At 37.4% G+C, this 26,595-nt stretch overlaps 1 protein-coding gene across 3 annotated transcripts in view; it reads left to right on the forward strand.

Annotated features, from left to right (window-relative positions):
* LOC126260893 (sodium/hydrogen exchanger 7) overlaps nt 1–20,289 on the forward strand; it is a 174,772-nt gene extending 154,483 nt beyond the window's left edge. The window contains exon 16 of one of the 3 annotated variants that reach the window (XR_007546661.1): nt 19,175–20,286. Coding sequence is in view for 2 of the 3 variants with exons in the window: in XM_049958344.1 (XP_049814301.1) it covers nt 19,175–19,270 (96 nt within the window). In the remaining variant the exon portion in view is untranslated. Of the gene's footprint in view, nt 1–19,174 lie in introns of all 3 variants that reach the window. The other 2 variants (XM_049958344.1, XM_049958353.1) reach the window with 2 other exon arrangements.
* Nucleotides 20,290–26,595: the final 6,306 nt, after the last annotated feature.

Here is a 26,595-nt window from a genome sequence, read left to right on the forward strand (position 1 = left end):
GACAGATTTAAATTATTCAGAGGCATAGTTATGCCAGCTAGGAACACCAGGTCTGATATCCATTTTATATGTTTCAGACAACGCATTTTTTCCCCTTTCATTTTGAGAAAAAGGGATATTTCCTTACGAATGTCAAAGAAAACTTCAAGAACTTTTCCCCGGCTCAGCCAACGAACTGTACTGTGGTAAGGTATAACCCCATACTCTGCTTCCATATCTTTTAGGAATCCTTTGAATTGGCGATGATTCATACCGTGACGCCGCACAAAATTCACACACTTCACGACATCTTTCATTACGCCACCTAGCTCTACTGTTTCAGCACACAGTGCCTCTTGGTGAATAAAACAATGAAGAGTCAAAATGTCTTTCCCGAATTCGTCCCTGAGTTTATTTTTCAAACGAGAAGCAAAACCTTGGTGATGCCCGATCATTTGTGGTGCACCGTCTGTCGCTACAGAATGGAGCTTATCCCACGGCAAATCCATATTGTCCACTGATTCACAAACAGCTTCAAAAATTTCACGTACTGTTGCGGTGTAATCGAGTGGTACCACATCCAAGAGTTCTTCAGTTACTTGCAGCTCCATGTCGACACCATGCACAAAGATTGCAAGCTGAGCACAGTCCGATATGTAGGTGCTTTCCTCAGGCGCTAGCGAAAATGCAACAAAGCTCTCCGCCTTTTTCCTGGGCTGTGTCTCTAAATCCGCTGCCATGTCCAGGATTCAACGAGAGATTGTTTGCTTCGACAGGCGAACCCCTTCAATTGCCTGCACCTCCATTGGAAACAAACATTCTGCAACTGCTACCATGCACGATATTACGAGTGGTCCCACCGAAAACGGCTTGCCACTTGTCGCAATGATGTGAGCCACCCTGTAGCTTGCTCGAATTGCAGATTCAGTAGTGTTTTCTCCGCTCTCATTCACCTGAAAATTATAAACCCATTACAGAACACCAACTATGTTGCATGTTTTGATACCCTCCGTATCACGAAACCGTTTTTAAACTTACGTGTCCTGGTATGTCGTTCTTAAGGCTGGCTACCAGTTCTCTGCGTGCAACGCCTTCTACCTGATCGTAGTGCGCTGCGTGAAGACGTGTATAATGTCGTATATTGTACCTCCTCGCAGAATTAAATACTTTATGATATACAAGACACTGCGGACGAGCACCCGTCTCAATGAATAGAAAAGTATCCTCCAATAGAGATACATGGCTCCCACGGCTAAAGTGCGCGTCATTTATGTTGGCGGCCGAGTTTAGGTTCGTTCTGCGCATCTGACGTCACAAAACACAGTCAGCCAATGAACAGAGAACGACGTTGCCAGATCTCGATTGCAGTGCAGAGCATGGACGAGTGTCTTCAGTTTTAGAAACGTTCAGTCATAAATAAAGTAATAGAACAAAAGCAATGCCTTAATAGCAGACTTTCTTTTATACTGCTTTTTCGCAATAAAGAACAGCGGTAATTGTTTATTTCCTATTGTACTTCGACGAAGCGTGAGTAATTCATAGCTATACCAACAGTGTTTGTCAGTATTTTGTGTGACGTATTATAGTCCTTATGGCATTATGTAAGCGGATGAGCCGCGATAGCGCAACGGCTAAGGTGTTGGGCTTCTACGTGAAAGGCTATGGGTTCTAACCTTGTGTGGTGCTTAATATTTTCATGATTTAAAAACAATATCGAAGTGCCTTACCTCACGAATTATATTCGTTTGAATGCAATTTTTTGAAATTTCTAGTGCTTTGTCTCTTCATTAACCCTTTCGCTGCTGCAGACACGTGCTCCCCGCATTCCGCGCTGTGGGCGATTTTGTCATCACTGCACTGCTCGCCTGTGCAGACACATGGTGTTCCCACTGCTTTGACACGCTTATCATTCGATTTCACAAAAGCTATTTGGCCCAAAAATTTGATTTTTACACGGCTTCTTGACTGATACCTTCCCCCCATAAATGACTTAATTTTGGTTCGATGTTCAACGCAGTTATTATGCAGCATTAAATGTAGTAAACCATTGCACGAAATTTTGAAGAGTTTGCAGAGGTAGAAGTCCATAGCGTATAATTTCCGTATGGTCGATTTTAGTTGCCACAATGTTGAGAATGAAATGTGGACAAGATACCTAAATTTCATATAAAATTTACTGTATAACAATATCTCAGTTAATTTAAGTACCACATAGGTGTCGTATATAATATTGAGAAATATTCCGTCTTTCGCGACTGTAATAAAAGTTTTATTTACACCGGACGCGTTTGGCTTTATTTTAAAGCACTTCAATCAATGAAAGGTATGGCACATACACAATGGTACTCATGTTCTCTTTCTTGTTTTTGTTCCACAGTCGCAGTTTTACCAATGGTACTGAAATATATTCCTCTTCTGCAACTGTAATAAGCGACTTATTTAGACCAGACGCGTTTCTCTCTATTGAAGCATCTTCAGTGGACAGTATTTTGTCTCCTCCATTGCCAAGTCACCTTTCGTAGTTTTGTGCTGCGGTAACACAATATTCAACGTTTGTGTTGGCTGATCAGTGTTTTAGCAAATAAATGATGTTTGTGTGTGCCACACACAAGCTGTTGAACCCAATTTACGTTTCTTAGTTTTCTAGTGCTGTAAAACGTCTGAACTTCCACCATGTGCAACGGAAACATGTGGCAAGTGGTGCAATAAACCTCACAATTTATTTTGACATTTACCAGAATGTCCCAGAGTTTAGACGAAAAGATGCATTTGCATTTAGGCAAAATTTGAAGAAATGTTGTATCGCATGAGGGAAGAGAGATATTCTCTGAATACTGAATGTGAATACAATACTGAAATGATTGTTCATTAAACAGAACAAGTGCACACGCACTTCTTAAAGCATTGAACAGTCACCGCTGAACTGAGATCGGCATAAGAATGCACAAAAAGTTAGTTGGAATTGTCGATATTAAAAAAAAAATGAAACAGGTATATGGTTAAATTTAAGTAAATAATATGGTTTAGTGCTATCGAGATATAGAATGGAGGGGAAAGTGATTGTTCATCATTGTAGTGTTATGTGAAAGCATGCAGGTATTTCAGCAGAAACCTAACAAAACTATATGAAGCGAATACGTAGAAAATAAGGCAATTATATGCGTATTTTCAAAATGCACACACTTTATGTAATATAAATCAGCATTATTAACTTATGGCCTAAAATGTATGTGCGAAATTTTAATCTGCGGGACATTTGTGCGTCCCTACAAAAATTGCGGGGACCCCCAGACACTTGGACCAGAAAAGGGGACCGTTCTGTTTTTTACGAAACGAAGGCGTAGTCTTCAGTGACCACAGCCTCTACTTCCTGTCACGTTACATCCCATATGAAGTACGCCGGTGTACGTGGCGTTGCATAACAGGAAAGGGAACCAGTAACCACTAAAGACAATGCCACAGGTTACTCCAAAGTCGCAGAACAACACATACATGCCAGATAAATTCACTAAATGTTGTTGTTTGAACATCCAAAACGCTTCGTAAAATAAATAAACAGTGACTGACATCAGTAAACTTGTTGTTTAATTAGATAATTAGGGTTTCTGTACCGTTTATAGTAGGAGGTTTTGGAAACCAGGCAAGCAACTTAGCTCAAAATTGTGTGTTCTATTTCCGTCCATTCTGAATAAGTGCCATTAATGTAACCACTGGATAATGTGACGAAAGTCTAAATGAGTGTCAGTTTGGAAGATATAATGGAACCAGAGTTAGAGTATTGGAGAGTTTAGAAAGAGTTCGTATCATACAAGGCAGAAGGGATATTGCTGCAGAATTTCTAAAAGTATTGAGAGATGTAGCAACCATATAGTAGAGAATCCTTCAGCAGCGGTGTGGAATCTAAGACATGCCGTCAGACTTTGGAAAAATATCATCCACACAATCCTGTTGTTGGTGTTACACATTTCAGCGATTTTACTAGAGGTAAGCACAGGCGTTATTCGGCACGTTAGTGTAGAAGTGAGCACAGAATGAGTTAAGTGAAAAATCCGTGCAATACGTACGTTTATTTTCACATGAAAGCCGACTTAAGAATCGTCCATTGTGTGGGATCGCGTATACAAGATCGTGTGCCGATTTAAAGTTCTAGATTCTCAAATTTTACTATTCGTGTCGCTTCTGCGTAATCTTTCTTTGGTTGTATCAATAGATCTGTCCTTGTTCAAAACAATAATTCTTTAATTTCATTGTGCATTATGAGAAATAAGTTATTCTGAGAATTTTTGGACGCTTACACAACTATATTTTCATGACTTACCGGTACGAGTGTTTTGGACACGTAAATTATTTTGTAGCAAAACAGCGTTTGTGGTTCACAGTTGAAAGATTGGATTTGTCAAGATGGTATCGTTCATTACAGCAAAAAAAAAAAAAAAAAAAAAATTCCCAAGCTTCACAACAATGCCGCTCGGATCATGTGCATGTTTGGTTCTACGTATTGTTGTGAGCAGCTTTTCTCAGCAATGAAAAGAGTAGCTACAGATGCCCAATAAATTTAGTATGCAATTTCTTGTAAAACAGTTGTTTCTTATTTATTTCCTGAACATCGTATTTCCTGGTGTAGCATGTCACCACGTCTTAGTAGCTAAGAGTATGAGGTTGTCGATCTTGTAAGACGCAGCTGGCACATCAAAACGCTTGCTTGCCTTGCCGCCTGCCTCAGCCAGCCGTGCCGTGCCGACCAACTTGAATGGTCACAGCGAGCAATACAGCTCCCTGGAGCAGGGAGTGCTCTGCAGCTCACAACGGAGTCGACGAGCTGGAACAGCCTGCTCTAATGTCCTGCTTCTTTTGTGATATAATGTAAGATCTTTTAATATTTTACACGTAGGAACATAAGCGATTCCGGCTTCATCGTACGAGGTGCATTCAAGTTCTAAGGCCTCCGATTTTTTTTCTAATTAACTATTCACCCGAAATCGATGAAACTGGCGTTACTTCTCGACGTAATCGCCCTGCAGACGTACACATTTTTCACAACGCTGACGCCATAATTCCATGGCAGCGGCGAAGGCTTCTTTAGGAGTCTGGTTTGACCACTGGAAAATCGCTGAGGCAATAGCAGCATGGCTGGTGAATATGCGGCCACGGAGAGTGTCTTTCATTGTTGGAAAAAGCCAAAAGTCACTAGGAGCCAGGTCAGGTGAGTAGGGAGCATGAGGAAGCACTTCAAAGTTGTTATCACGAAGAAACTGTTGCGTAACGTTAGCTCGATGTACGGGTGCGTTGTCTTGGTGAAACAGCACACGTGCAGCCCTTCCCGGACGTTTTTGTTGCAGTGCAGGAAGGAATTTGTTCTTCAAAACATTTTCGTAGGATGCACCTGTTACTGTAGTGCCCTTTGGAACGCAATGGGTAAGGATTATGCCCTCGCTGTCCCAGAACATGGACACCATCATTTTTTCAGCACTGGCGGTTACCCGAAATTTTTATGGTGGCGGTGAATCTGTGTGCTTCCATTGAGCTGACTGGCGCTTTGTTTCTGGATTGAAAAATGGCATCCACGTCTCATCCATTGTCACAACCGACGAAAAGAAAGTCCCATTCATGCTGTCATTGCGCATCAACATTGCTTGGCAACATGCCACACGGGCAGCCATGTGGTCGTCCGTCAGTATTCGTGGCACCCACCTGGATGACACTTTTCGCATTTTCAGGTCGTCATGCAGGATTGTGTGCACAGAACCCACAGAAACGCCAACTCTGGAGGCGATATGTTCAACAGTCATTTGGCGAGCCCCCAAAACAATTCTCTCCACTTTCTCGATCATGTCGTCAGACCGGCTTGTCCGAGCCCGAGGTTGTTTTGGTTTGCTGTCACATGATGTTCTGCCTTCATTAAACTGTCGCACTCACGAACGCACTTTCGACACATCCATAACTCCATCATCACATGTCTCCTTCAACTGTTGATGAATTTCAATTGGTTTCACACCACGCAAATTCAGAAAACGAATGATTGCATGCTGTTCAAGTAAGGAAAACGTCGCCATTTTAAGTATTTAAAACAGTTATTCTCGCCGCTGGCGGTAAAATTCCATCTGCCATACGGTGCTGCCATCTCTGGGACGTATTGACAATGAACGCGGCCTCATTTTAAAACAATGCGCATGTTTCTATCTCTTTCCAGTCTGGAGAAAAAAAATCGGAGGCCTTAGAACTTGAATGCACCTCGTAGTTGCACAAGCGCGGTGACGTCTGTATTTGGCGCTCCCTGGCAGCTGCTGAAATGGACCTATTTCTAACAGGTAGCGCGAAAATATTGCTAATGGATGTTTGAAAAGCGTTACTTTCAAAGTAAATTTCCTTTTACGCAAGATGAACTATGTGCGTGAATGTATGATGTATTTCTTAAATCATAGAGCGTCTGATTCTCGTTTAAAAATCAACTCTTTGAGGACGATCATTTAGAAGAATTTTGAGCCCAGAAGATCCGACATTTATGTCGTCGTTAAATATTTTACTGGCACATTTGTGTGATGTATCTTAAAGTGTAACATGCGCAAAAGAGATCAACATTATATGTGAAAGCTTAGCTTCTCTTGTAGCTTATTAATCTTCGAGACCAATATCATATATGACAACTTTTCTTTTCTTATAGCAACACTATGTACATTAATTTAAACCATTAATTTTTCTTATTTGTGTGTTTGCTTTACTTAACAGTGATGTTGCTATTGGCTGACTGCATCACTTGTCCTGTGCTCTGAATATCCGCTGTCATGGGCTGGCGAGAACACGTGACACGAGCTATGACTGGCTTACAAAAGCACATCACAATCTCCATTTCAGTGCTTCGGAAAGTAACGTGCGGTGTTTGGTGGAATTCAAGTTCATACTTTCCTAATACGAAAATATGCTGTGTAAATGTTGCTGCACATCAAAGGGCTTTCCAAAACGTGTGCTTTTTTTTTTCTGGAGTTTCGTTTTCTGAAGTGCCACGCAATTCTACACTGGTGTATAAAACCATAACCATTCAAATGATTGATAAGTTTTACAGTTCCGAGGAAAAGTCTACTGTCACTTAACCTGGAAAAAGTGTATTTTCACCCAAGAGAAAGTATATATCCGGGAATTTTTTCCCTTGTCCTCGTGTACACCCTGAATCATCCAACAATCAATTGGGGAAATTACAGTTTTGTTAGTGGTAGATGTGATAAGACATCCTGTGAAACTTTACCAAATGCTTTCTCTGAGAATGGAACATAGAACAGATAGTTAGGAACCCCACTCATTATGGAAATACATTGTATCTAATGGCAACAAATAGACCTGATCTCTTTGAGGATGTCTACATTGAAACTGGTATTAGTGACCATGACATGGTCATGGCAGCAATGGTTATCAAAGTACAAAGGACAGTTAAAACAAGCAGAAAGATATATGTCTTCAATAAACTAGATAAAAAAAATCATTATTGTCGTACCGTATCTCGAAGAGAAACTTGAAATTTTCAGCCCAGGCTGGAGCATGTAGGGGATCTCCAGCTCAAGTTTAAAAGAATAGTTGACAGTAAACTGGATGTATATGTACCCAGTAGAACAGTTCATAATGGGAGGGAATCTCCATAGTACACAGTCACTGTAAAGAAACAGAGATTACTGCATAATAGATGTAAAAAAAAAGTGTAGGGCTATAGACAGAGAGATGCTGTGTGAAGCATGTTTGGGTGTAAAGAGAGCAATGTGTGATTCCTTCAATAACTACCGTAGCAGAATATTGTCAAATGATCTTTCACCGAACCCAAAGAAATTCTAGTCATATGTAAAGGCTGTTAGTGGCACCAAAGTCAGTGTCCAGTCCCTAGTGAATGAGACAGGAACTGAAATTGAGGGTAGCAAAGTAAAAGCTGAAATGCGTAACTCCATTTTCAAATGTTCCTTTACAAAGGAAAACCCAGGATAATTACCTCAATTTAATCTTAATACCACTGAAAAGACGAATGAAATATGTATTAGTGTCAGTGGTGTTGAGAAACAACTTAAATCATTAAAATTGAAGAAAACTCCATACTGAATTTGTGGCCGAATTAGCCCGTCTTCTAACTATAATCTATTGTAGCTCTCTCGAACAAAAAACTGTGCACTATTCTTGGAAAAAGGCACAGGTTACACCTGGGGTAGAAGTGTTCCACAAAACTGCCGTCCAATATCCATGACATTGATTTCTTGTAGAATCTTAGAACGTATTCTGAGCTCAAGTGTAATGAGGTGTCTCGAACAGTATGACCTCCTCAGTGCCAACCAGCACGGATTTCGAAAACATCAATCATGTGAAACCCAGCTCGCACTTTTCTCACATGACATACTGAAATTTTCAGATGGAGGGAATCAGGTAGATGCTGTATTTCTAGATTTCTGAAGAACATTTGACTCAGTACCACTCATACACTTATTGTGAAAAGTGCTATCATATGGAATATCAAGTGAAATTAGTGATAGGATTGAAGACTTTTTGGTAAGGAAGATGCAGCATGTTATCTTGGATGGAGAGTCCTAAGATGTAGAAGTGTGTTGGGACCTTTGCTGTTCATGTTGTATATTAATGATCTTGCAGATAATATTAATAGTAAAATCCCTTTTTGCAGATGGTGCAGTTATCTCTAATGAAGTACTTTCTGAAAGAAGCTGCATAACTTTTCAGTCAGATCTTAATAATATTTCAAAGTGGTGCAGAGATTGGCAGCTTGCTGTAAGTGCTCAGAAATGTAAAACAGTGCACTTCACAAAATAAAAAAAAATGTAGTAGCGTATGACTATAATATCAATGAGTCACAGTTGGAATCGACCAACTCGTACAAATACTTGGGTGTAACACTTTGTAGGGATATGAATTGGAATGATCACGTAGATTCAGTCATGGGTAAAACAGTTGGCAGACTTCAGTTTATAGGTGTAACACTGGGGAAGTGCAATCAGTCAATGAAGGAGATTGCTTACAAGTCACTTGTGCGGCCAGTTCTAGAATATTGCTCATATGTGTGGGATCTGTACCAGATAGGACTAGCTGGGGATATTGAACATATAAAGAGAAGGCATGAATGGTCACAGATTTGTTTGATCCTTGGGAGAGTGTCAAAGAGATACTGAAGGAACTGAAATGGTGGGCTCTTGGAGAAAGACATAAACTATCTGGAGAAAGTCTGTTAACAAAGTTTCAATGCACCTCACGGTGGTCTGCAGAGTACAGATGTAGAGGTAGATTAGAAAAAGAAATCTGAGGACCTCTCTGATTACTACTGGTATGGTTTTAGGAAAGGTAAAGACAACAGGGAGACAGTCCTGAAGTTGTATTTGATAATGGAAGGAAGACTTAATAAAAATCCATTCATGTTCATAGGATTTAGAAAAAGCATTTGACGATGTAAAATGGCACAAAATATTTGAAATTCTCACAAAAACAGATGTATACTAGAGGAGAAGACAGGTAACAAAAAATATGTACGAGAACCAAGAGAGCAATAAAAATGGAAAACTAAGAAGTGCTTTGATTAAAGAGAGCATAAGACAATGATGCAGCATTTCTCCTCTGCTGTTTAGCCTGCATATAAAGGAGCAATGAAAGGAGTACACTGTTAGGTTCACATTAATGGGACCACCTGTCAAAAGCATCAATAACCACCTTTTGTAGAGCAGATCACTGCCGGACATGCAGGAAGAGTGTCAGTGAGGTTCTGGAAGGTACTGACAGGAATGTGGAGACACGCCAGCTCCAGTGCCGTGGCCATCTGTGCAAGGTTTCTCGGTTGAAGATCCATGGTGCAAGCAGCTTAATCAAAGTGGTACCACAGTTCCTCAATTTGGTTTAAATCCAGACAGCTTGGTGGCCAGGAGAGTACAGTAAACTCATCCTGCTGCTATTCAAACCACGCACATACACAGTGAGCGGTGTGACACCTTGCATTGTCCAGATGGTAGATGATGTCATGCCGAGGAAAAAGAAACTGCATGTATGGGTGGACATGGTCCCAAGGATAGATACATACTTGTGTTGGTCCACAGTGCCTTCTACTTGTGTTGGTCCACAGTAGTGCCTTCCAGAATGATGAAATCACCCAGTGGCCGCGTGGTTCGAGGGACCCAAAAAGCATTCCCATGATCAAACAAAACAATCCCTCCTCTGGCCTGGACCCTTCTGATGATTGTTGCAGGGTGTTCTCTTTCAGAGGTTTCATGCTGATGGAGCATAAAACATGATTCATCTGAAAAGGGCACGTGCCACCGCTCAGTGGATGTTCAGTTGTGGTATTGGCATACAGATTCCAGCCTTCACTGATGAACAGCAGTCAGCATGGGTGCATGAACCAAGCATTTGCTGCAGAGGGCCATAAGCTGCAACATTCACTGTATGGTCATTGAGGAGACACTGTTGATAGCCCCTTGGTTATCAGTCAGTTGCTCATCATTGCACTTATATTTGTATATGAATATATCCACAGCTGTCATTCCCCCATGCCATGTATGGCCCATGGTACACTACATTTGCCTCGGTGCTGGTTTTAGATAGCATCATTTTGCCGTGCATGTCTACTTTAATGATGGCGGCACACTGACATTTTCCAAACTTAGCCATTTCAGAAATGCTTCCACCCTTAGTCTGAAAGCCAGTGGCCATGCCCTTTTGGATATCTGTTTCCTCATTATGACAATGACCACACTGTTTTCCACATAGCTCCATCATGTTTTATATACGCTGGACTGCTATTTTTGCCACCTGCCATCCAAGAGTGGTTATTGCACATTGACATTGAACATAGGCAGTGGTTACATTAATGTGACTGGACCATGTAAAAGGAAGGCTCAAAAGTGGGATTAAAATTCTGGGTGAGAGGATGTTAATGATAAGATTTGTTGATGACGTTATTGCCCTGTTTGAAAGTGAGGAACAATTACAGGACTTCAGAATGAGATTTTCACTCTGCAGCGGAGTGTGCGCTGATATGAAACTTCCTGGCAGATTAAAACTGTGTGCCCGACCGAGACTCGAACTCGGGACCTTTGCCTTTCGCGGGCAAGTGCTCTACCAACTGAGCTACCGAAGCACGACTCACGCCCAGTCCTCACAGCTTTACTTCTGCCAGGACTTATTGAATGGGATGAACTCTCTACTGAGCACACCATATGAATTGAGAGTAAATCAGAAGACAAAAGAATAGGAGAATGGAGGTTAAATGCCAAACGTTGCATCAAAATAGTGGTCCACGTAGTAAAAAAAGTTAAAGAATTTTGCTTCAATGTACTCAAAATAATACAGGTGGATGAATGCAGGACAAACGTAAGAAGCAGACATGCACTGGCTTAGATAGCATTCCTCTTCAGAGGGAGTCTACTAGTATAAGATACAGGCCTTAAGTTGTGGAAGGAATTTCTTATAATTTAAGTCTGGAGTGCAGCTTTAAACTGAAGAAGTTCAGTGGACAGTGGGAAAACCAGAAGAGAAGAGAATCAAAGCATTTGAGAAGTAGTGTTACAGCAGTATGCTGAAAATTAAATAGACTGATAAGATAAGGTGTTAGGAGGTTGTCTGCAGAATTGGCAAGGAAAGTAAAGGCACAATATAACAACAAATGTGTTATGACTTCAGGGAACAACTTCTGTGGCACTAGAGGGAGCTGTAACTGAAGTCTGAAATGAGGATATATGCAGCAAGTAATGGAGCACATTGAGTGTAAGTGCTACTCTGAGGTGAAGAGATTTGCACAGGACACAAGGAATGAAAAAGATGGTATCCCATTACTTTGTTAACACATCATGAATGAAGCTCCTCAGCATGTTCATGACATTAGTTAGTCAATAACTATTTTTAAACAAGCCAAAAGCCTGGGTAGTTGAGTAGATGTGGAGACATAATTCTCCTGTGAATAAATGAGTAAAGGATATCAAAAATTGCACTAGAAGAAAAATAGGGATGGGTGTAACTCTGGGCTCTCCAACAGTGGAATGTATAAATGGCTCTCTGGCAGGACTTCTGCCTTCTCTTTAGTTAATGTTCTAAGGGGTCGGAAGAAAATGCTGAACCAGTTAATAGATTTTATGAGTCTTGAAGAGTGGCAGTTAAGTAACTGGACTGGTGCTGCTACTGACAAATGGTGATTGCACCGAGGCAGTTTTGAACATTGTTTGTGTCAGTTGATGCTTCCACCACCATGACCTCAGCAGGCATGGTTACACATCATTCAATCTCACTATAGCAGTTTCCTATTGAAGTTCTTGCGCTGGCATCTCATTGAAACATTCATTGTGTGTAGATGGAGCATTGAGTTAACCTGAAGTTTCTTGTGAAACTGAGGAAAACTGCTACAGAAGCTCATGCTGTTTTTAAGGAGGTGTATGGAAGTAGAAAGAGATGGACAGACCAGGTTAACAAAGATCGCAAGAGGAGAGGAGTAACATGGGATTTAGTGAAGAGGGAAAATCTATACCAGGACAGGAACCAATGGAGGCATATCGTTCACAAAGTTCCTAACTGGCTCGCTGGAAGTAAATCATGATGATGATGATGATGATGATGATGATGATGATGTACGGAAGTGAGTGTTTATCATGAACACAAGTTTTTGAGTGGTTCAAAAGTTTTAAGGAGAGACATGAAACCATCAAAGACCCTGGATGATGCTCAAAATCAAAAATAGACAACACTGAGAAAATTGGTAAACTGGTCCCTGAAAGTCATTGGCTGAGAGTCTGCCAAGGTTCTGACTGCCATTTGTGAATGAGTGAGAAGACACAGATCTGATTTGTGAAACAGAAATTCCTGGTTGCTTCACCAAGACAATGTGCCACCCCATTCCACCTTGTCTGCAAAGGCATTCTTTGTGAAATATTGCCCCACCATATTGAACCACAAACTGCATTCGCATAATGTGACTCCTGTGTTTTTTTATTTCCTAAAATCAAATTGGCACTTAAGGATATAGGGTACTTATAAATGGTGGAAAATCGACATTTTTTATGACTTTTTAAATTCCATAGTTTTTCATGATTACCTTGATATATACATTATAGGATTTCAAATGAAAAAGACCTATATATATATGAAAATTTAAAGTTACAGTCATGTATGTCATGCCCCTCTTTATTTCTGTTACAGAAACCAGTATTATTTCAAAAAGAACTGTGAACTTTCTGTTTCCAGTCATTATACGTATGATACATTGTATATGTTGGTAACAGTGTAGATTTCTAATGTCTGTAAATGATTTTCTTTGCTAGTATTTACTTTTTTGTTTTGTTAAAACAGTTTGTTAATATGTTACTGAATGTTTGTTGCTCAAGTGCTACATATACTTGTGGAAGTACATATCCTTTAGTGTGCAATAGATATGAACTATACCATGCATCAATAAATTTAACAAAAGGAAATTCCATGGTAACCAGTTGACAAACAAGGCAAGCCACAATGTTGAAAGTAACTGATGTATCAGTTCTTTAGGGAAGAAACTCCCACATGGCACGCCTCCTGGTGATTCAAATTTTTGTGTTAACAATGACACTGTTTGTAATGGATTTGTTGTTGTTGATGTAGACATCTTATCTTCTTTGGTAAAGGAAGTGGCGAAATGTAAACAATGTGATGGTGTAGGCTGTCGGGAAATAACTGAACAACAAAGTAGCAGGAAGAGTTTAGTTTCAAAACTAGTTGTTCTATGTAGATCCTGCAACAAATCTACCTCGAAAATGACTTCAAACATTGTGCATAATTCATATGATGTGAATTTGAAGTTAGTGCTTGCAATACGTGCAATAGGAAAAGGAAAAAAGGCTGCTCAAACGTTTTGTGGTTTGATGGACCTTTCTCGTCCTCCCAGTAGGTTCAGCAAGTACATAAAAGCATCTATGAAACGTGCAATAAAAGAAACTGTAAATATTAGTGGAATCAGGGACATTGCTGTTGCACTTGATGGGACATGGCAACATTGAGGACATCGTTTCTTGTATGGTGTTGTAAGTGCTGCTTCCCTGGAGAATGGAAAAGTTGTTGATATTGAGTGCTTATCTAAGTACTGCCACACCTGCCATGACAACACTGAAGGATGTGTTGAACATTAATGTTCTAAGAATTATGATGGTTACAGTGGAGGTATGGAGTGTGATGGAGCTCTAAAAATATTTCAGAAGTCAGTGCCTGTTTATAAAGTTAGATATACAAAGTACATAGGTGATGGGGACTGTAAAGCTTCTAGTAAAATTAATGAGTTCAATGTTTATGGTGATACATTGGTAATAAAACTGAAGTGTTGTTGACATGTGCAAAAGAGGATGGGTGCTAGATTGAGGAAGTTACAAAGATAAATGAAAGTTGCTATGTGATGGAAAATCTCTGTCTGGCCGAGGCAGATTGACAGAAACTGAAATAGACCTTCTTCAGAGTAAATATGGACTGGCCATTAGATGAACTACATCTCTGAATGATGTATGGACCTAAGTTGTCCACAGATGACCACCCTGTTCATGTAGTTTGCCTCAAAGGAGCAGATTCTTGGTGTGGTTAGCAAAAAGCAAAAGAAAGTGGTCAAATATACCACCATAAGCATTCTCTTCCTGAGCCTGTTATGAATGAAATAAAACCAATTTTTAGAGACCTGAGTGACCCTGTTTTGCTTAGTAAATGTCTTCATGGGGGCACTCAGAATACAAATGAAAGTTTCAACCATTGCATATGGGAAAGATTACCCGAGAATGTCTTTGTAGGACTAAATACATTAAAAGTTGGTGTAGTAGATGCAGTGGTATGTTTCAGTGATGGAGTGATAGGAAGGTTGGAAGTCCTGAGAAATTTAAGCATTAAATGTGGCTGTAATATGGAAGATCAATTGCTTGTGTTTGACAGACGAGTGCATGAAGCTGAATGACTTGTTCTTCAAGTTACCAAAAAAGTGAGAAGTGCTAAAAGGAATGCCAAGTGGAAGCCTGAAGATGATGAAATGCTGCAGGATGAAGACTATGTGTCAGGAATATTCTGAGGCACAGTTTGTTTGGACTCATATCCTCATTCGCAATTTCCTGCAAGTTGTATTTTTCAGAATTCAGGTACAAATATTTCCTAAAGTTTAAAAGAATTACTCTAATTTTTTTCTGTAACATGCAATAGTCCATACTTACGTAGTAGATCTAAGCTTTATTGCAGAATCAACTACATTATAGAAAAAATAACATTTTTATTATGAAAAAAATTTTAAAAATTAAAATGTAAGATGTGATATTTTTTTATCCTTGTAATATACATAATAGGTGGAACTAAACAGGTCTAGTGCCTCAGCCATCATGTCATGCATATCTGGTAAAAATTTAGTTTCCTTAAAATGTACAACATTGGATTAAATGGTACCTCATTTTGAAGAAGCATTTTAGAAAAAAAATGCATCAATTTCTTTGTCATTTTTTTAATAACCCTAAGCAGGTTCAAAAATATTCAAAATACTTCTAATTTGTTTAGAAAGTGTGCTGCATTACCTGATATCAACAAAAAATCTGTAACACATATAAATTATAAACAGTGTCTGAAAGAAATAGGTGTTGATTTTTACATAATATTGAGCCAGAAAAGTATCCTGTATCCTTAAGGAGACCAGATTTGACAACTGGAATTGGTGAAAGCAAAAGCAATGGAGATTCTCAATAAGCTGACAGCAGCGGACTTCCAGCAGTACTTTGAAAAATGGGAAATTCATATTGAGCAGTGTAGGGATCAGGACAGAGAGTGCATTGAAAATGGTAAACTGTGTCATTTAACTGGTGACCAATAAAATGTTCTGTAGCACCAGTCCGATTCTTTGATTGTCACATCTCATATCTTGTAATGTTATGATTAAATTTATCTTTTTAAACTGATTAACTCTTTTATAGCGCATTGCTACAGAAATTTAAATTTTTCAGAAACTTATTTTTGTGCACATTCCAATAGTGGTCCAAATGTACTTATATCAAGTTATGCAAAAAAAAGGCAGAAAAGTTTCCAGTGTTGTTTAACATTATTTAAGCATGTCTTGCTTTTGAAAAAATCCAGAAAAAATTCACCAATAAACAAATCGTATTATTTTTCAGTTTTGGGAAGTGTACACCATTAATGTGTTAAATATACCATCATTTCAGAAGTAGGAAATAGAATCATCTGTCATATGTTTTAGTATTTTCATGAGAGAAATCGAAGCAACTGCAACCAACTGAGATGAAGCATAAAAACATTGCACTTGTAACCATAGATTTACTCAGATTTCATTCACCCACATTGACATTCCTCATCATCATTCTGAGACATACCAAGCAAATGCTTGCCCATGTGTTGAGTGTTTCTGAAATAGTTGGATCCTTCAGTTAATACTGAATTCACATCTAACGAATCTTCTAGTCAAAACAAAAACAGCATGAACTATGTATTCATTCAAAATCTTCAACATGGTTAAAGCTCTCAATTTGTGTTTCCCTATCTTCATTTGCATTACAGGTGCATGACTAACTCTTTTATCATCAAGAATTCAGCATTTTCTTCTGTGCTGGGTGCTCGTCCTGTCACCTTATCTCCTTGTCTGAGGGAAGAAATGTCGTGAACTTCATTTTGTCTGCAAGTTGCATAAACTCTTATTATGTTTTGCATTATGTTATTGAGGCAGAGGTTGGAACTCAAATAAACAAAACAGATGTGAAAGGCAGGTAAAAAAAAACTACACCCATGATGGTTGATGTATCATGTTGCTTTGTTCATCAATCTTAACATTGATCTGATGCAGTTCTTCATTTCTGGTGCTTGCCACCTGCCCTTTTCATCTCAGCAGAACTGCTGCATCCGATACTATCAATGATCTGCCTTGCATACTCATATCCAGACCTGCCCCTGCAATTCTTTCCTTGCACCACTCCTTCCATCACAGTTTTCAGCAACAGCTCATATTGCAATATGTGCCCACCCTTTGAACTTCTTTGGTCCATTATGTTTTTTACTAGGCCATGTCTCATATTAACTCACTCGAGGACATCTTCATTCCTTGTTTGTCGATACTTCCAATCTTCCACAGTCTCCTGTAACACTAAATTTAAACTGTTTCTAATCAAATCATTTCAGTCTTCCCCATTGTCTAGGTTGCACAACCATACAGAGCTGTACCCCCCTCCATAGCTTCTCATAACTTTTTCTTTAGGATTATATGTTTGAATATTAACAGCTTTTTCTGTTTAAATAATGCCTTTTTGACTTGTGCATTCTTGGCCACTATGTATTTCCCTTATCTTCCTTCTTTATCTGTTCTACACCTTAGATGGTAAAATTCATCCAACCCTTGAAAACTAATCCTATAGCCATCAGTTATGAGATTTATGCATTTTATTAAGTACTGTCTCAATTCATGTTCACTTTTACCAATTACTACTCTTTCACATCTTCAGCAAACTGAATCTTGCCAATTTTCTGTCCATATCAGAAATGCTTCATCCTTGGTAAAATAGTCACAAGGTAAAATAGTCACCTATTCAGAGCTCTAGGCAGGGACTGCTTCAGGAGAAGTAATCAGACAAAAAAGAATGATAATTAAACATGGAATGTTAGCTACAAAGGCACTGTGGAAAATAAGAAAATCTAAAGGAAGAAATGGAAAGGATGGGGATAAATATTTCAGCAGTCATCAAGATGGGATGGACATAAGAGAGGAACTATTGGAATGGGGATCATGCTTATTCATACTGAAGTTTGATGTACAGTACCAGTAGCTAATTCAGGCCAGTGATTTGGCCCAGTCTGGGCTCACCTTACTTTCTGACCCACTATTGCTCTAGCAGCACTCAAAATAAATTGCGTTTTTATGCTGATTGTTGGGTGCAGTCAAACATTACCTAAAGTATGTTAGATTCATGTACACTATCTTCTCACAGTTCCCACCTCTCCATTAGTGAAACGTACAGAATTTGTGAGCATACTTTGAATTCTTTGGGGAGAGGGTGTGGGAGGTGGAAACACAAATAATGCCCAGAGCACATGTATAAAAGTATAAGAATGTGATTTCATACTTAATTTTATTTTACATTATGACAAATCAGTGGACTAAACTTTCAACACAATAAATGAAAACTTTAGGCTAAGCTTGAAAGACGACTGCTTTACTGGAGTCACAACTGTATAAACTAGCATTGAGACTAAATAATTAGAGCTGTCATTTATGACAATGCTTCCTTAATGGCATGAAATGCTTAAAACAAATTCACTGAAAATACTTCCAAAGATTTTGCCACACTGAAGCTGTTTGCACATACTGTTTTGTAGCACGTAAACTGTACTCTTTGAGTGGAGTTTCTATTCCAGCAAATAGCAGTCTTTTCTGCTGTTTATTATGCAGCCTCAGGGGAAAAAAACACCTTCAGTGAAAGTATCAGTGATGGTTAAGAGCTTATACAATATCATCATCCTGTATCAGTTTATTTAGAAAGATGTATCCAATATTGATTTCAAGTTAGCTGTTTTGTTTGCAGCCAAATTTACACTGCATTTCAGTTTCAATAGCAGCCTTGAAATATCTGTAACAGCTGATATGCATTTGAGAGAAGTGACAAGAGTCAAGCTGAAGTGTATGATGGAATCATGTACAACAAAGTTATTGGAATTGCTGTTTCACCAGATAGTATGCCAGATGATACAAATACCATAAGAGTAGTATATATAGCAGTATTAGTAATCTTTTCCAAATGACCACTCTTTTGCAACATACAAAGTATAATGTCTTCCTGATGTTCAATGCTAATGATTACAGAAACATTATTTTTTTCATTTCTGTATGTATTTGTCATTTGTTCCCCTGTTATAACTGTCAAACAGATAGTTATCACTGTTCTTTTTCTGTTGTTCATCTTTCACATCAGTGAATAGTATGATGAGAAATTTATTGATGAAATTACAAGTCACTACTAAATTCAGAGTTTTGAAAAGCAGGATGGAAAAATTACACTAAATCTGTCTTTAATGTGCTCTTACTTCACTGAAAAATTAGCACCTTCACCAGAAAGAACACTAATATTCAGGTTCAGATATTGTTGCTCATGAGAGATAAACAAAACTACGTACTTTTTCCTGTAATTTTATTTGTTGAGAATGTAAAATTTTTGATTTTGTATAATATATTTTTCCTTATTGTCACTTATCTCTTTGTCAACAGAGTGACAGTGTGACAATATCTGGTGATTTAGGCCTTGGCAGTCGTGTAGTGGACACACGTGTTCGAATCCCTGGACCTGGTGGAAATAATATTTAATCTGATTAGGAAGTATCAGGAAGGCTGTGAAATAAGAAGAACACAACAGTATTGTTTTGTGATTATTCCTAGAATATAAAATGTGTGTATCCTGCGTGAAGTTCTCTAAGCAAAGACCAAACAGACATGTTAGATACAGTTCACTGCACTATAATTTTGCCTTCAACTGTGCTTGATATCAGTTCAGAAGTGTTTCATAACATGTTCTGTAAACAACTGCATGTGAAATGTTGCCTCACTCTCATTTGTTAGGGAAATTTGTGTACTTGCAGCTTGTGATTAATGCTGTTATACTTGGCAACTGAATTTGCACACTGTTGCTCATGTAGCTCAGTACAAGAATCATTTAAGAACTCTAAAACATTTATCACACAATTTATTGGAAACAAAATTAATATAATTCAAAAGTGTTAAAGTTTGTTTTACTAAAATATTCTTCTTTATCATGAACACATTTTTATCACTTATAATTAAAAATATCTATTAACCATACTTTACTCTGTGTTGTCAGCTAATGTTTGTTATAACAGACATGAAAATATGAAAAATATGTCAGGCAGCAAAATAGAAAGAAAACTCTGAGTCATTCGAAAATACATTCTTATTAAAGTATTGATTCTGGTGGGGTTTTGTCATCTGCAATGTGATATGTGCAAAGAAAGTATCAAGAAGTTTCTTCGTGAATATTTAATGACTTTGGAAATATATGACAGTTGTGCTGGATCAGAAAAACATAATTTCATCTGTAATACTGCATTAAGTCTTCTTTTTTCATTTGTGAAGGTGTAATATAAATCCTAAATTGGATGTTAGTCAGTATTAAAGGCTGATTTAATTTTCTTATGTATTTCTCTCATTGAGGAGACATTTTATATATTTCACTGTACTAGCAGAAAGAGGCTGCATGCAGCTCACTCATGTCATAATAGATGAATAATGCCAAAGTTTATTTTATTTATTTATTTCTTTTTTTTTCCTACTGTAGTTTCCATCACCAGCAGTTTTAATTTACATTAGAAGTGCTCTTAAATTTTCATTCAAATTTTTCAATTGTTCTCTGCTTCCATTTAGCAGTGCGACCATTATTTGCAGCAACCAAACAGTTTTCTCCTTTAGTAAAACTAATATTTTATTGGTATAGTTTACAGTTTATTTCAGTATACAACCAGTTTATAATAATAGATTCCTTGTAGACATAGAAATAAATATAATGTCAGATAGGCAGGTTGTCTTGTGACTTCGGATTCAGAGTGGACCATCACAGCTTAATGCACAGAACATCTGGAATCTGATCCTTTACAGGAGCTATTACATTCTTTGTTTAGGATAAGTTTCTCTGAACTATTCATAATCATAGATGAGACAGGTTTCTGTGCATGTTTATATCTTCAACTTTTCATTTGAGGTTAGCACTGCAGATTTATTGAACACTTTGTACTTCTGTTAACAGAATTTTTTACTTCTCAAAGTCAAGTTGACAGTTTAACACTTCTGCTATAGCAAAATTAAATTATTCCTAATAGTTATTCAGCTGCAATTGGAAAACTACAATAGGGATCTCTTTACAGATTTTCTGTAAATGTACCTGGTTTCTAATATAAAATTGTGCCGATTTGCTGTTTGATAATGAAATAAAATTGAGAGTAAAATAAGTGAACCATTAGTATACAGTTCTGTTCCAATGGGAAAGACTAAGCACAGCACACAGGTAACTGCTCACTAGTGCTGAACTGTTATGCTTGAGATAACCATCTATGCACACATTTCTCAATAGAAGATGAAAAAAATAGTATAGATAAGTGTAAAGATGAGTGCCAAGAACTATAGTGTTTAAAGAGAATTTTTTTAAACTAAGATGCCAGTGTATTGTCTTTCAGATGCATTATAATTAATACTTTAAAATTCCAATTGTTTCTGCTGTCTACCAGTTGATAAGTGTGGCTATCATGTTACGTAATTTTTTAAATAGCTTCGGTAAGGCTTATAAATTATTGAAAATTGTGGAAATATAATTTAAACTTAGTAATTATTAAACTTATTTTCCTTAAATAGAGGTCTCTAATGTAGCAGGAAAATACCATATTGTCACTAATTACAAATATCACTTGCAGTTGGTTTTCCATGATTGGTATGCGAAAATATAAGGGGAAATAATGTAACAATATGATCATGCAATAATTATTGCACAATTCTTGATAATTTGATAACCATTTGTTCAGTGCTACAAATATATAATGTAAGGAGTCATGAAAGTTATTTTCTGTATATTAGCACTTTAAGTGGCAAAAAGTTTTTTTTTTTTTTTTTCAGCAGAACAATAAAATACATGTCAGTGCGTACTCTTTGGGAATAGTAATGAATAATCCAGCCCAATTTATTGTGTATTTTTAAGTCAGCTGTTGTGTATGGGGTGATAAAATATTCATCAATGAATCAGAAAACAATTATGCATGGTAATTCCAGTTATTTACCAGTGGTGTACATATATTTGCCATTGTCACTTAAAGGGTTAACTCAGTTTCTTTCACATTTATATTAAAATACAATATTACATGCTGTGGCACATACATCAACAGTACTTTTAATCAGGACATGTCTGTTTATATTTTAACCTACTACAATATTAAAAGTTATTTCAACTTAGAGATTTGTTTACACAGGTAATAAATGTATTGTACATTTGGTACTTTGCAGCTTATATAAATAGTAAGTATGTAGTATTAACAAGTAATTGTTTGATGTAAGCTGCTTGTTGGAAGTAGTTTATTTTATTGGACTAGTTTCATTATATGTATGTGATTTTTCATATCATTATAATTTGACTTGCCTTAAACATAACATTTTTTAGCCTGTGCAAATGATGTTATTTCATAATAATAATATGTAATAATATGATTACATACTTTATATGTACTTAAATGAAATCATCATAAGGTTTCTTTTATGGATATATACTCAGTTGTCATTAGCAAGTGCTGTACATGCAATGATTAGTTATATATAGCATATGATATATATAATACTACTACTGGTTTGTATTGCATATATATTTCTTTGTTCTGCTAACAGAGATAACACAAATTAGAGGTAGCATTATATATATTCTGTTATACATAACAAAAAACATTCTCTGCATGTACAGCAACTGCCAACAACAACTGTATATAATCATATTACTACATGATTATTATGAAATATCATCATTGGCATTTGCTAATATATTAAATATAAGTTACATGTTAAAAGAAGTATATGTCTTTTGTAGTATAGATACCACCGACAATTGGCACCCCCAAAACAAGTCCAGAAAAATCAACACTATCAACAAACAGCTTATATCAAACATTTAATTATTAAAATGACATATTCACAGTAAATGTAAACTTAATGTTGAGGACACTTATAAGAAGGAACACATATTGTTCATAAAAGATATATGAAATACTGCAACTGAAAGAAACTTTTCATTGTTTGGACAGAGTACTTAAAACTTTTGGTTATTATCAGTATTTAATTTTTTTTCACAACTACAACTGGAAACTACTATTACAGGGTATATGTAATTAATATGCATATTTACATGATTGCAAAAAAATGCAACACATCATGTGCACTTATATCAACATCCTATCAAAGCAAAAAAGAAATTATTTAGAAATTTACAGAGTTAACTAGAGGAGATTCTGTAACACTTCTATCTGTGAATTAGATGGTATGGTTGAACAAGGCAGAAGTGTCATTGGTAAAAGACACCTGTGCTAGATGACCTCTAAACTTTTATTATTTGCATATCATCATCATTATCATTATCATCTCCATGTAAGACCTTGAATCTCCACACAGTATAAAAGATTTTTTGTGATTAAATGCCCTCATCACTTCAGTTATAATGTATTCATAGCCAAAACAAAATGAAAACTGGAAAGACGCTGAATTTATAAACAATAAATGAAAATTACAAGGTCAGCAGGGATACTAAGTTACACTAACTTAACAAGGGTGGAAGAGATGGCCTCTGTGGACCAATGAAGTCAGATCCAGAGGGACTAACTACATTTACAGTGATTAAATGTAGGATAGGAATGTTAATGCTGGAACACATTTCTGCTTGTAATGGTAATGAGTACTATAACTATTGTCTTCTGTTAGCTTTTTAACTCTCCACTAATTTCATCTTGTCATACTTTTAACACCATATGTGGTAATCTGACCCACCCGTATTAAAATTTCTCTCTCTTTGTGGCCAAAGCAGTACCTTGTTGCTGTCAGCATGCAAAGAAGAAATATTCAGTACAAGAGCTTGGTAGTAATTATATAAAAGAATGTCATCCTCAGCAAGCTCATTGTTTCAACACCTTTTTATCATCATTTTATTGTTGTGTCAGTACTATCTTGATTCAGTCCACCCCAAAGGTAAATTTTTCAGTTTGTCATATTTAAAGTAGGATCTTGCAGTTCACACTCCACAAAATATTCACTAAAAATGATGTTAGATGGTACAGTACTGCTATCTCTCTGTAGCTTGTGGAGTGTATATTCCTGGTTAAATTTACTGTAAAACTTTCTATTTTTTCTTATATCCCCAGTTTTCTGCCGGTCAGGCTTGTCAACATTCTTTCTCTCTCTCTCTCTCTCTCTCTCTCTCTCTCTCTCTCTATCTATCTATCTATCTATCTATCTATCTATCTCCCCCTAACCCTCTACTGCCCCTCCCCCCTTAAAATTTTTCAGAATATCTTGTTTTTCATTTGAATTTGGCTTCTGCATAAATCATTAGAAAATTAAGAAAATCATAAGGAAATCCTGGCTTCAAAAAGCACCACAGTTTTCCTTGCTAGATGAGCAGTGTGATGTCAAGATGGTCATAGCTTTTTCTTTGGGCTCTTTCCTTTTTACCCCTAGATTTCCACTAAACAAAGTGCACAGGCTCTATTATTTTCATTTCCATTTTCTGAATTATGACAGTGTCTGATGAAAGCAATGTGTGTTTTCTAATATAAGTGAATTAAGTCAATATTTCAGATATACAGTATTATTCTAAAAAAGTTGTTATTGGTAAACAATATTTCACATTTGACATGACTTTAAAAAGTTATATTTTGATGTTGATTCTACATAATACTGTATGAGTATGTTGTATAAAATGAAATGAATGTGAAAAAATTATAGATACAGTGTGATACTTGAATATATAGATGTAACTTGAAAACAATCAGAGATGAAGGCATGCAGAAATAAAGATTGAAGCTTAATCCATGGTTTCATATGATTCCTTGAACCCTAAAACCTTGATACATAATTGTATTGGATTAATGCTTCTCTTCAGTTACATTAACTTTCAGGGTGAAAAACTGGATTAAAATTTGCACACAGGTAAGATGCAAGCAACAGGAGTAGTATACAGAGGTAATATATCTAACCACTCACAGTGTAATGTTCTGGATATAGGAATGGATAAAGGAGTTAACACTTCCAGCTCCCTGCATGCTGCCTAATGTGTCAGTAGGGAGTGCACTATTCTAAGCATGGTAAGAGGTACATCATAAAAATCATTGGCCACAGAGAAATCCACCACAGCTCTGTTGTAGATTTGACACACTGCAGATTCTTTCCATTTGCCTTCTTGCCATTCAGTTGCCCTCCTGCACGTGCCATCTCCATAACAATGATATAGTAAGTAAGAAAATGGCATACTGAGTTTTAATATTAAAACAACATGTTTCCTTGTCTATTGTATTTTTGGCACCCTCAGTATTCCATTAAATTTGGCATCAGATACTGTGTGTTCATTGGGCGGGCAGTGAGAGTACAGTTGAGAAAATTCTGGAGCAGTTGATCATGTCTCCATCTGAACCCACCAGGATACACTATTGTATAGTTAAAATGTTGTAAAATTGTATCATAAAAAGTAATCTTCACAACAGGTATTTGTGCCAATCTGAAATCAACCTGGGTCTTATCAGTAACCAGGATGCAAATTTGTTCCCATTGATAGTTATTAGATCATTGCTTCTGAGACAAATTTTAACAAAATAGATGTGAAGGATTTCCTTGGATACTGAACAGAGGTGATTCAGTATGCCATAATCTCACTTTGAGCAACAGCATGGGAGGCAGTCATTGCAGCACACACAGACATTGGGCATTTGTAATTCTTATAATTTGTGGAATCAAAATTAAGTTTTGTTTCCATGCATAGGTAGTTTGCAAAAAAAAGCAAGCTCTGTCAGTCAGAAGATACTATCTACATCTACATCTACATCCATACTCTGCAAGCCACCTGACGGTGTGTGGCGGAGGGTACCCTGAGTACCTCTTCTAGTTCAGTCTCGTATTGTTCGTGGAAAGAAGGATTGTCGGTATGCTTCTGTGTGGGCTCTAATCTCTCTGATTTTATCCTCATGGTCTCTTCGCGAGATATATGTAGGAGGGAGCAATATACTGCTTGACTCTTCGGTGAAGGTATGTTCTCGAAACTTTAACAAAAGCCCGTACCGAGCTACTGAGCGTCTTTCCTGCAGAGTCTTCCACTGGAGTTTATCTATCATCTCCGTAACGCTTTCACGATTATTAAATGATCCTGCAACGAAGCGCGCTGCTCTCCGTTGGATCTTCTCTATCTCTTCTATCAATCCTATCTGGTACGGATCCCACACCATTGAGCAGTATTCAAGCAGTGGATGAACAAGTGTACTGCAACCTACTTCCTTTGTTTTCAGATTGCATTTCCTTAGAATTCTTCCAATGAATCTCAGTCTGGCATCTACTTTACCGACGATCAACTTTATATGATCATTCCATTTTAAATCACTCCTAATGCGTACTCCCAGATAATTTATGGAATTAACTGCTTCCAGTTTCTGATCTGCAATATTGTAGTTAAATGATAAGAGAACTATCTTTCTATGTATTCGCAGCACAGTACACTTGTCTACATTGAGATTCAATTGCCATTCCCTGCACCATGCGTCTATTCGCTGCAGATCCTCCTGCATTTCAGTACAATTTTCCATTGTTACAACCTCTCGATACACCACAGCATCATCTGCAAAAAGCCTCAGTGAACTTCCGATGTCATCCACAAGGTCATTTATGTATATTGTGAATAGCAACGGTCCTATGACACACCCCTGCGGCACACCTGAAATCACTCTTACTTCGGAAGACTTCTCTCCATTGAGAATGACATGCTGCGTTCTGTTATCTAGGAACTCTCCAATCCAATAACACAATTGGTCTGATAGTCCATATGCTCTTACTTCGTTCATTAAATGACTGTGGGGAACTGTATCGAATGCCTTGCGGAAGTCAAGAAACACGGCATC

Source organism: Schistocerca nitens, chromosome 1, assembly GCF_023898315.1.
Source record: "Schistocerca nitens isolate TAMUIC-IGC-003100 chromosome 1, iqSchNite1.1, whole genome shotgun sequence".
Lineage (NCBI taxonomy): Eukaryota > Metazoa > Arthropoda > Insecta > Orthoptera > Acrididae > Schistocerca > Schistocerca nitens.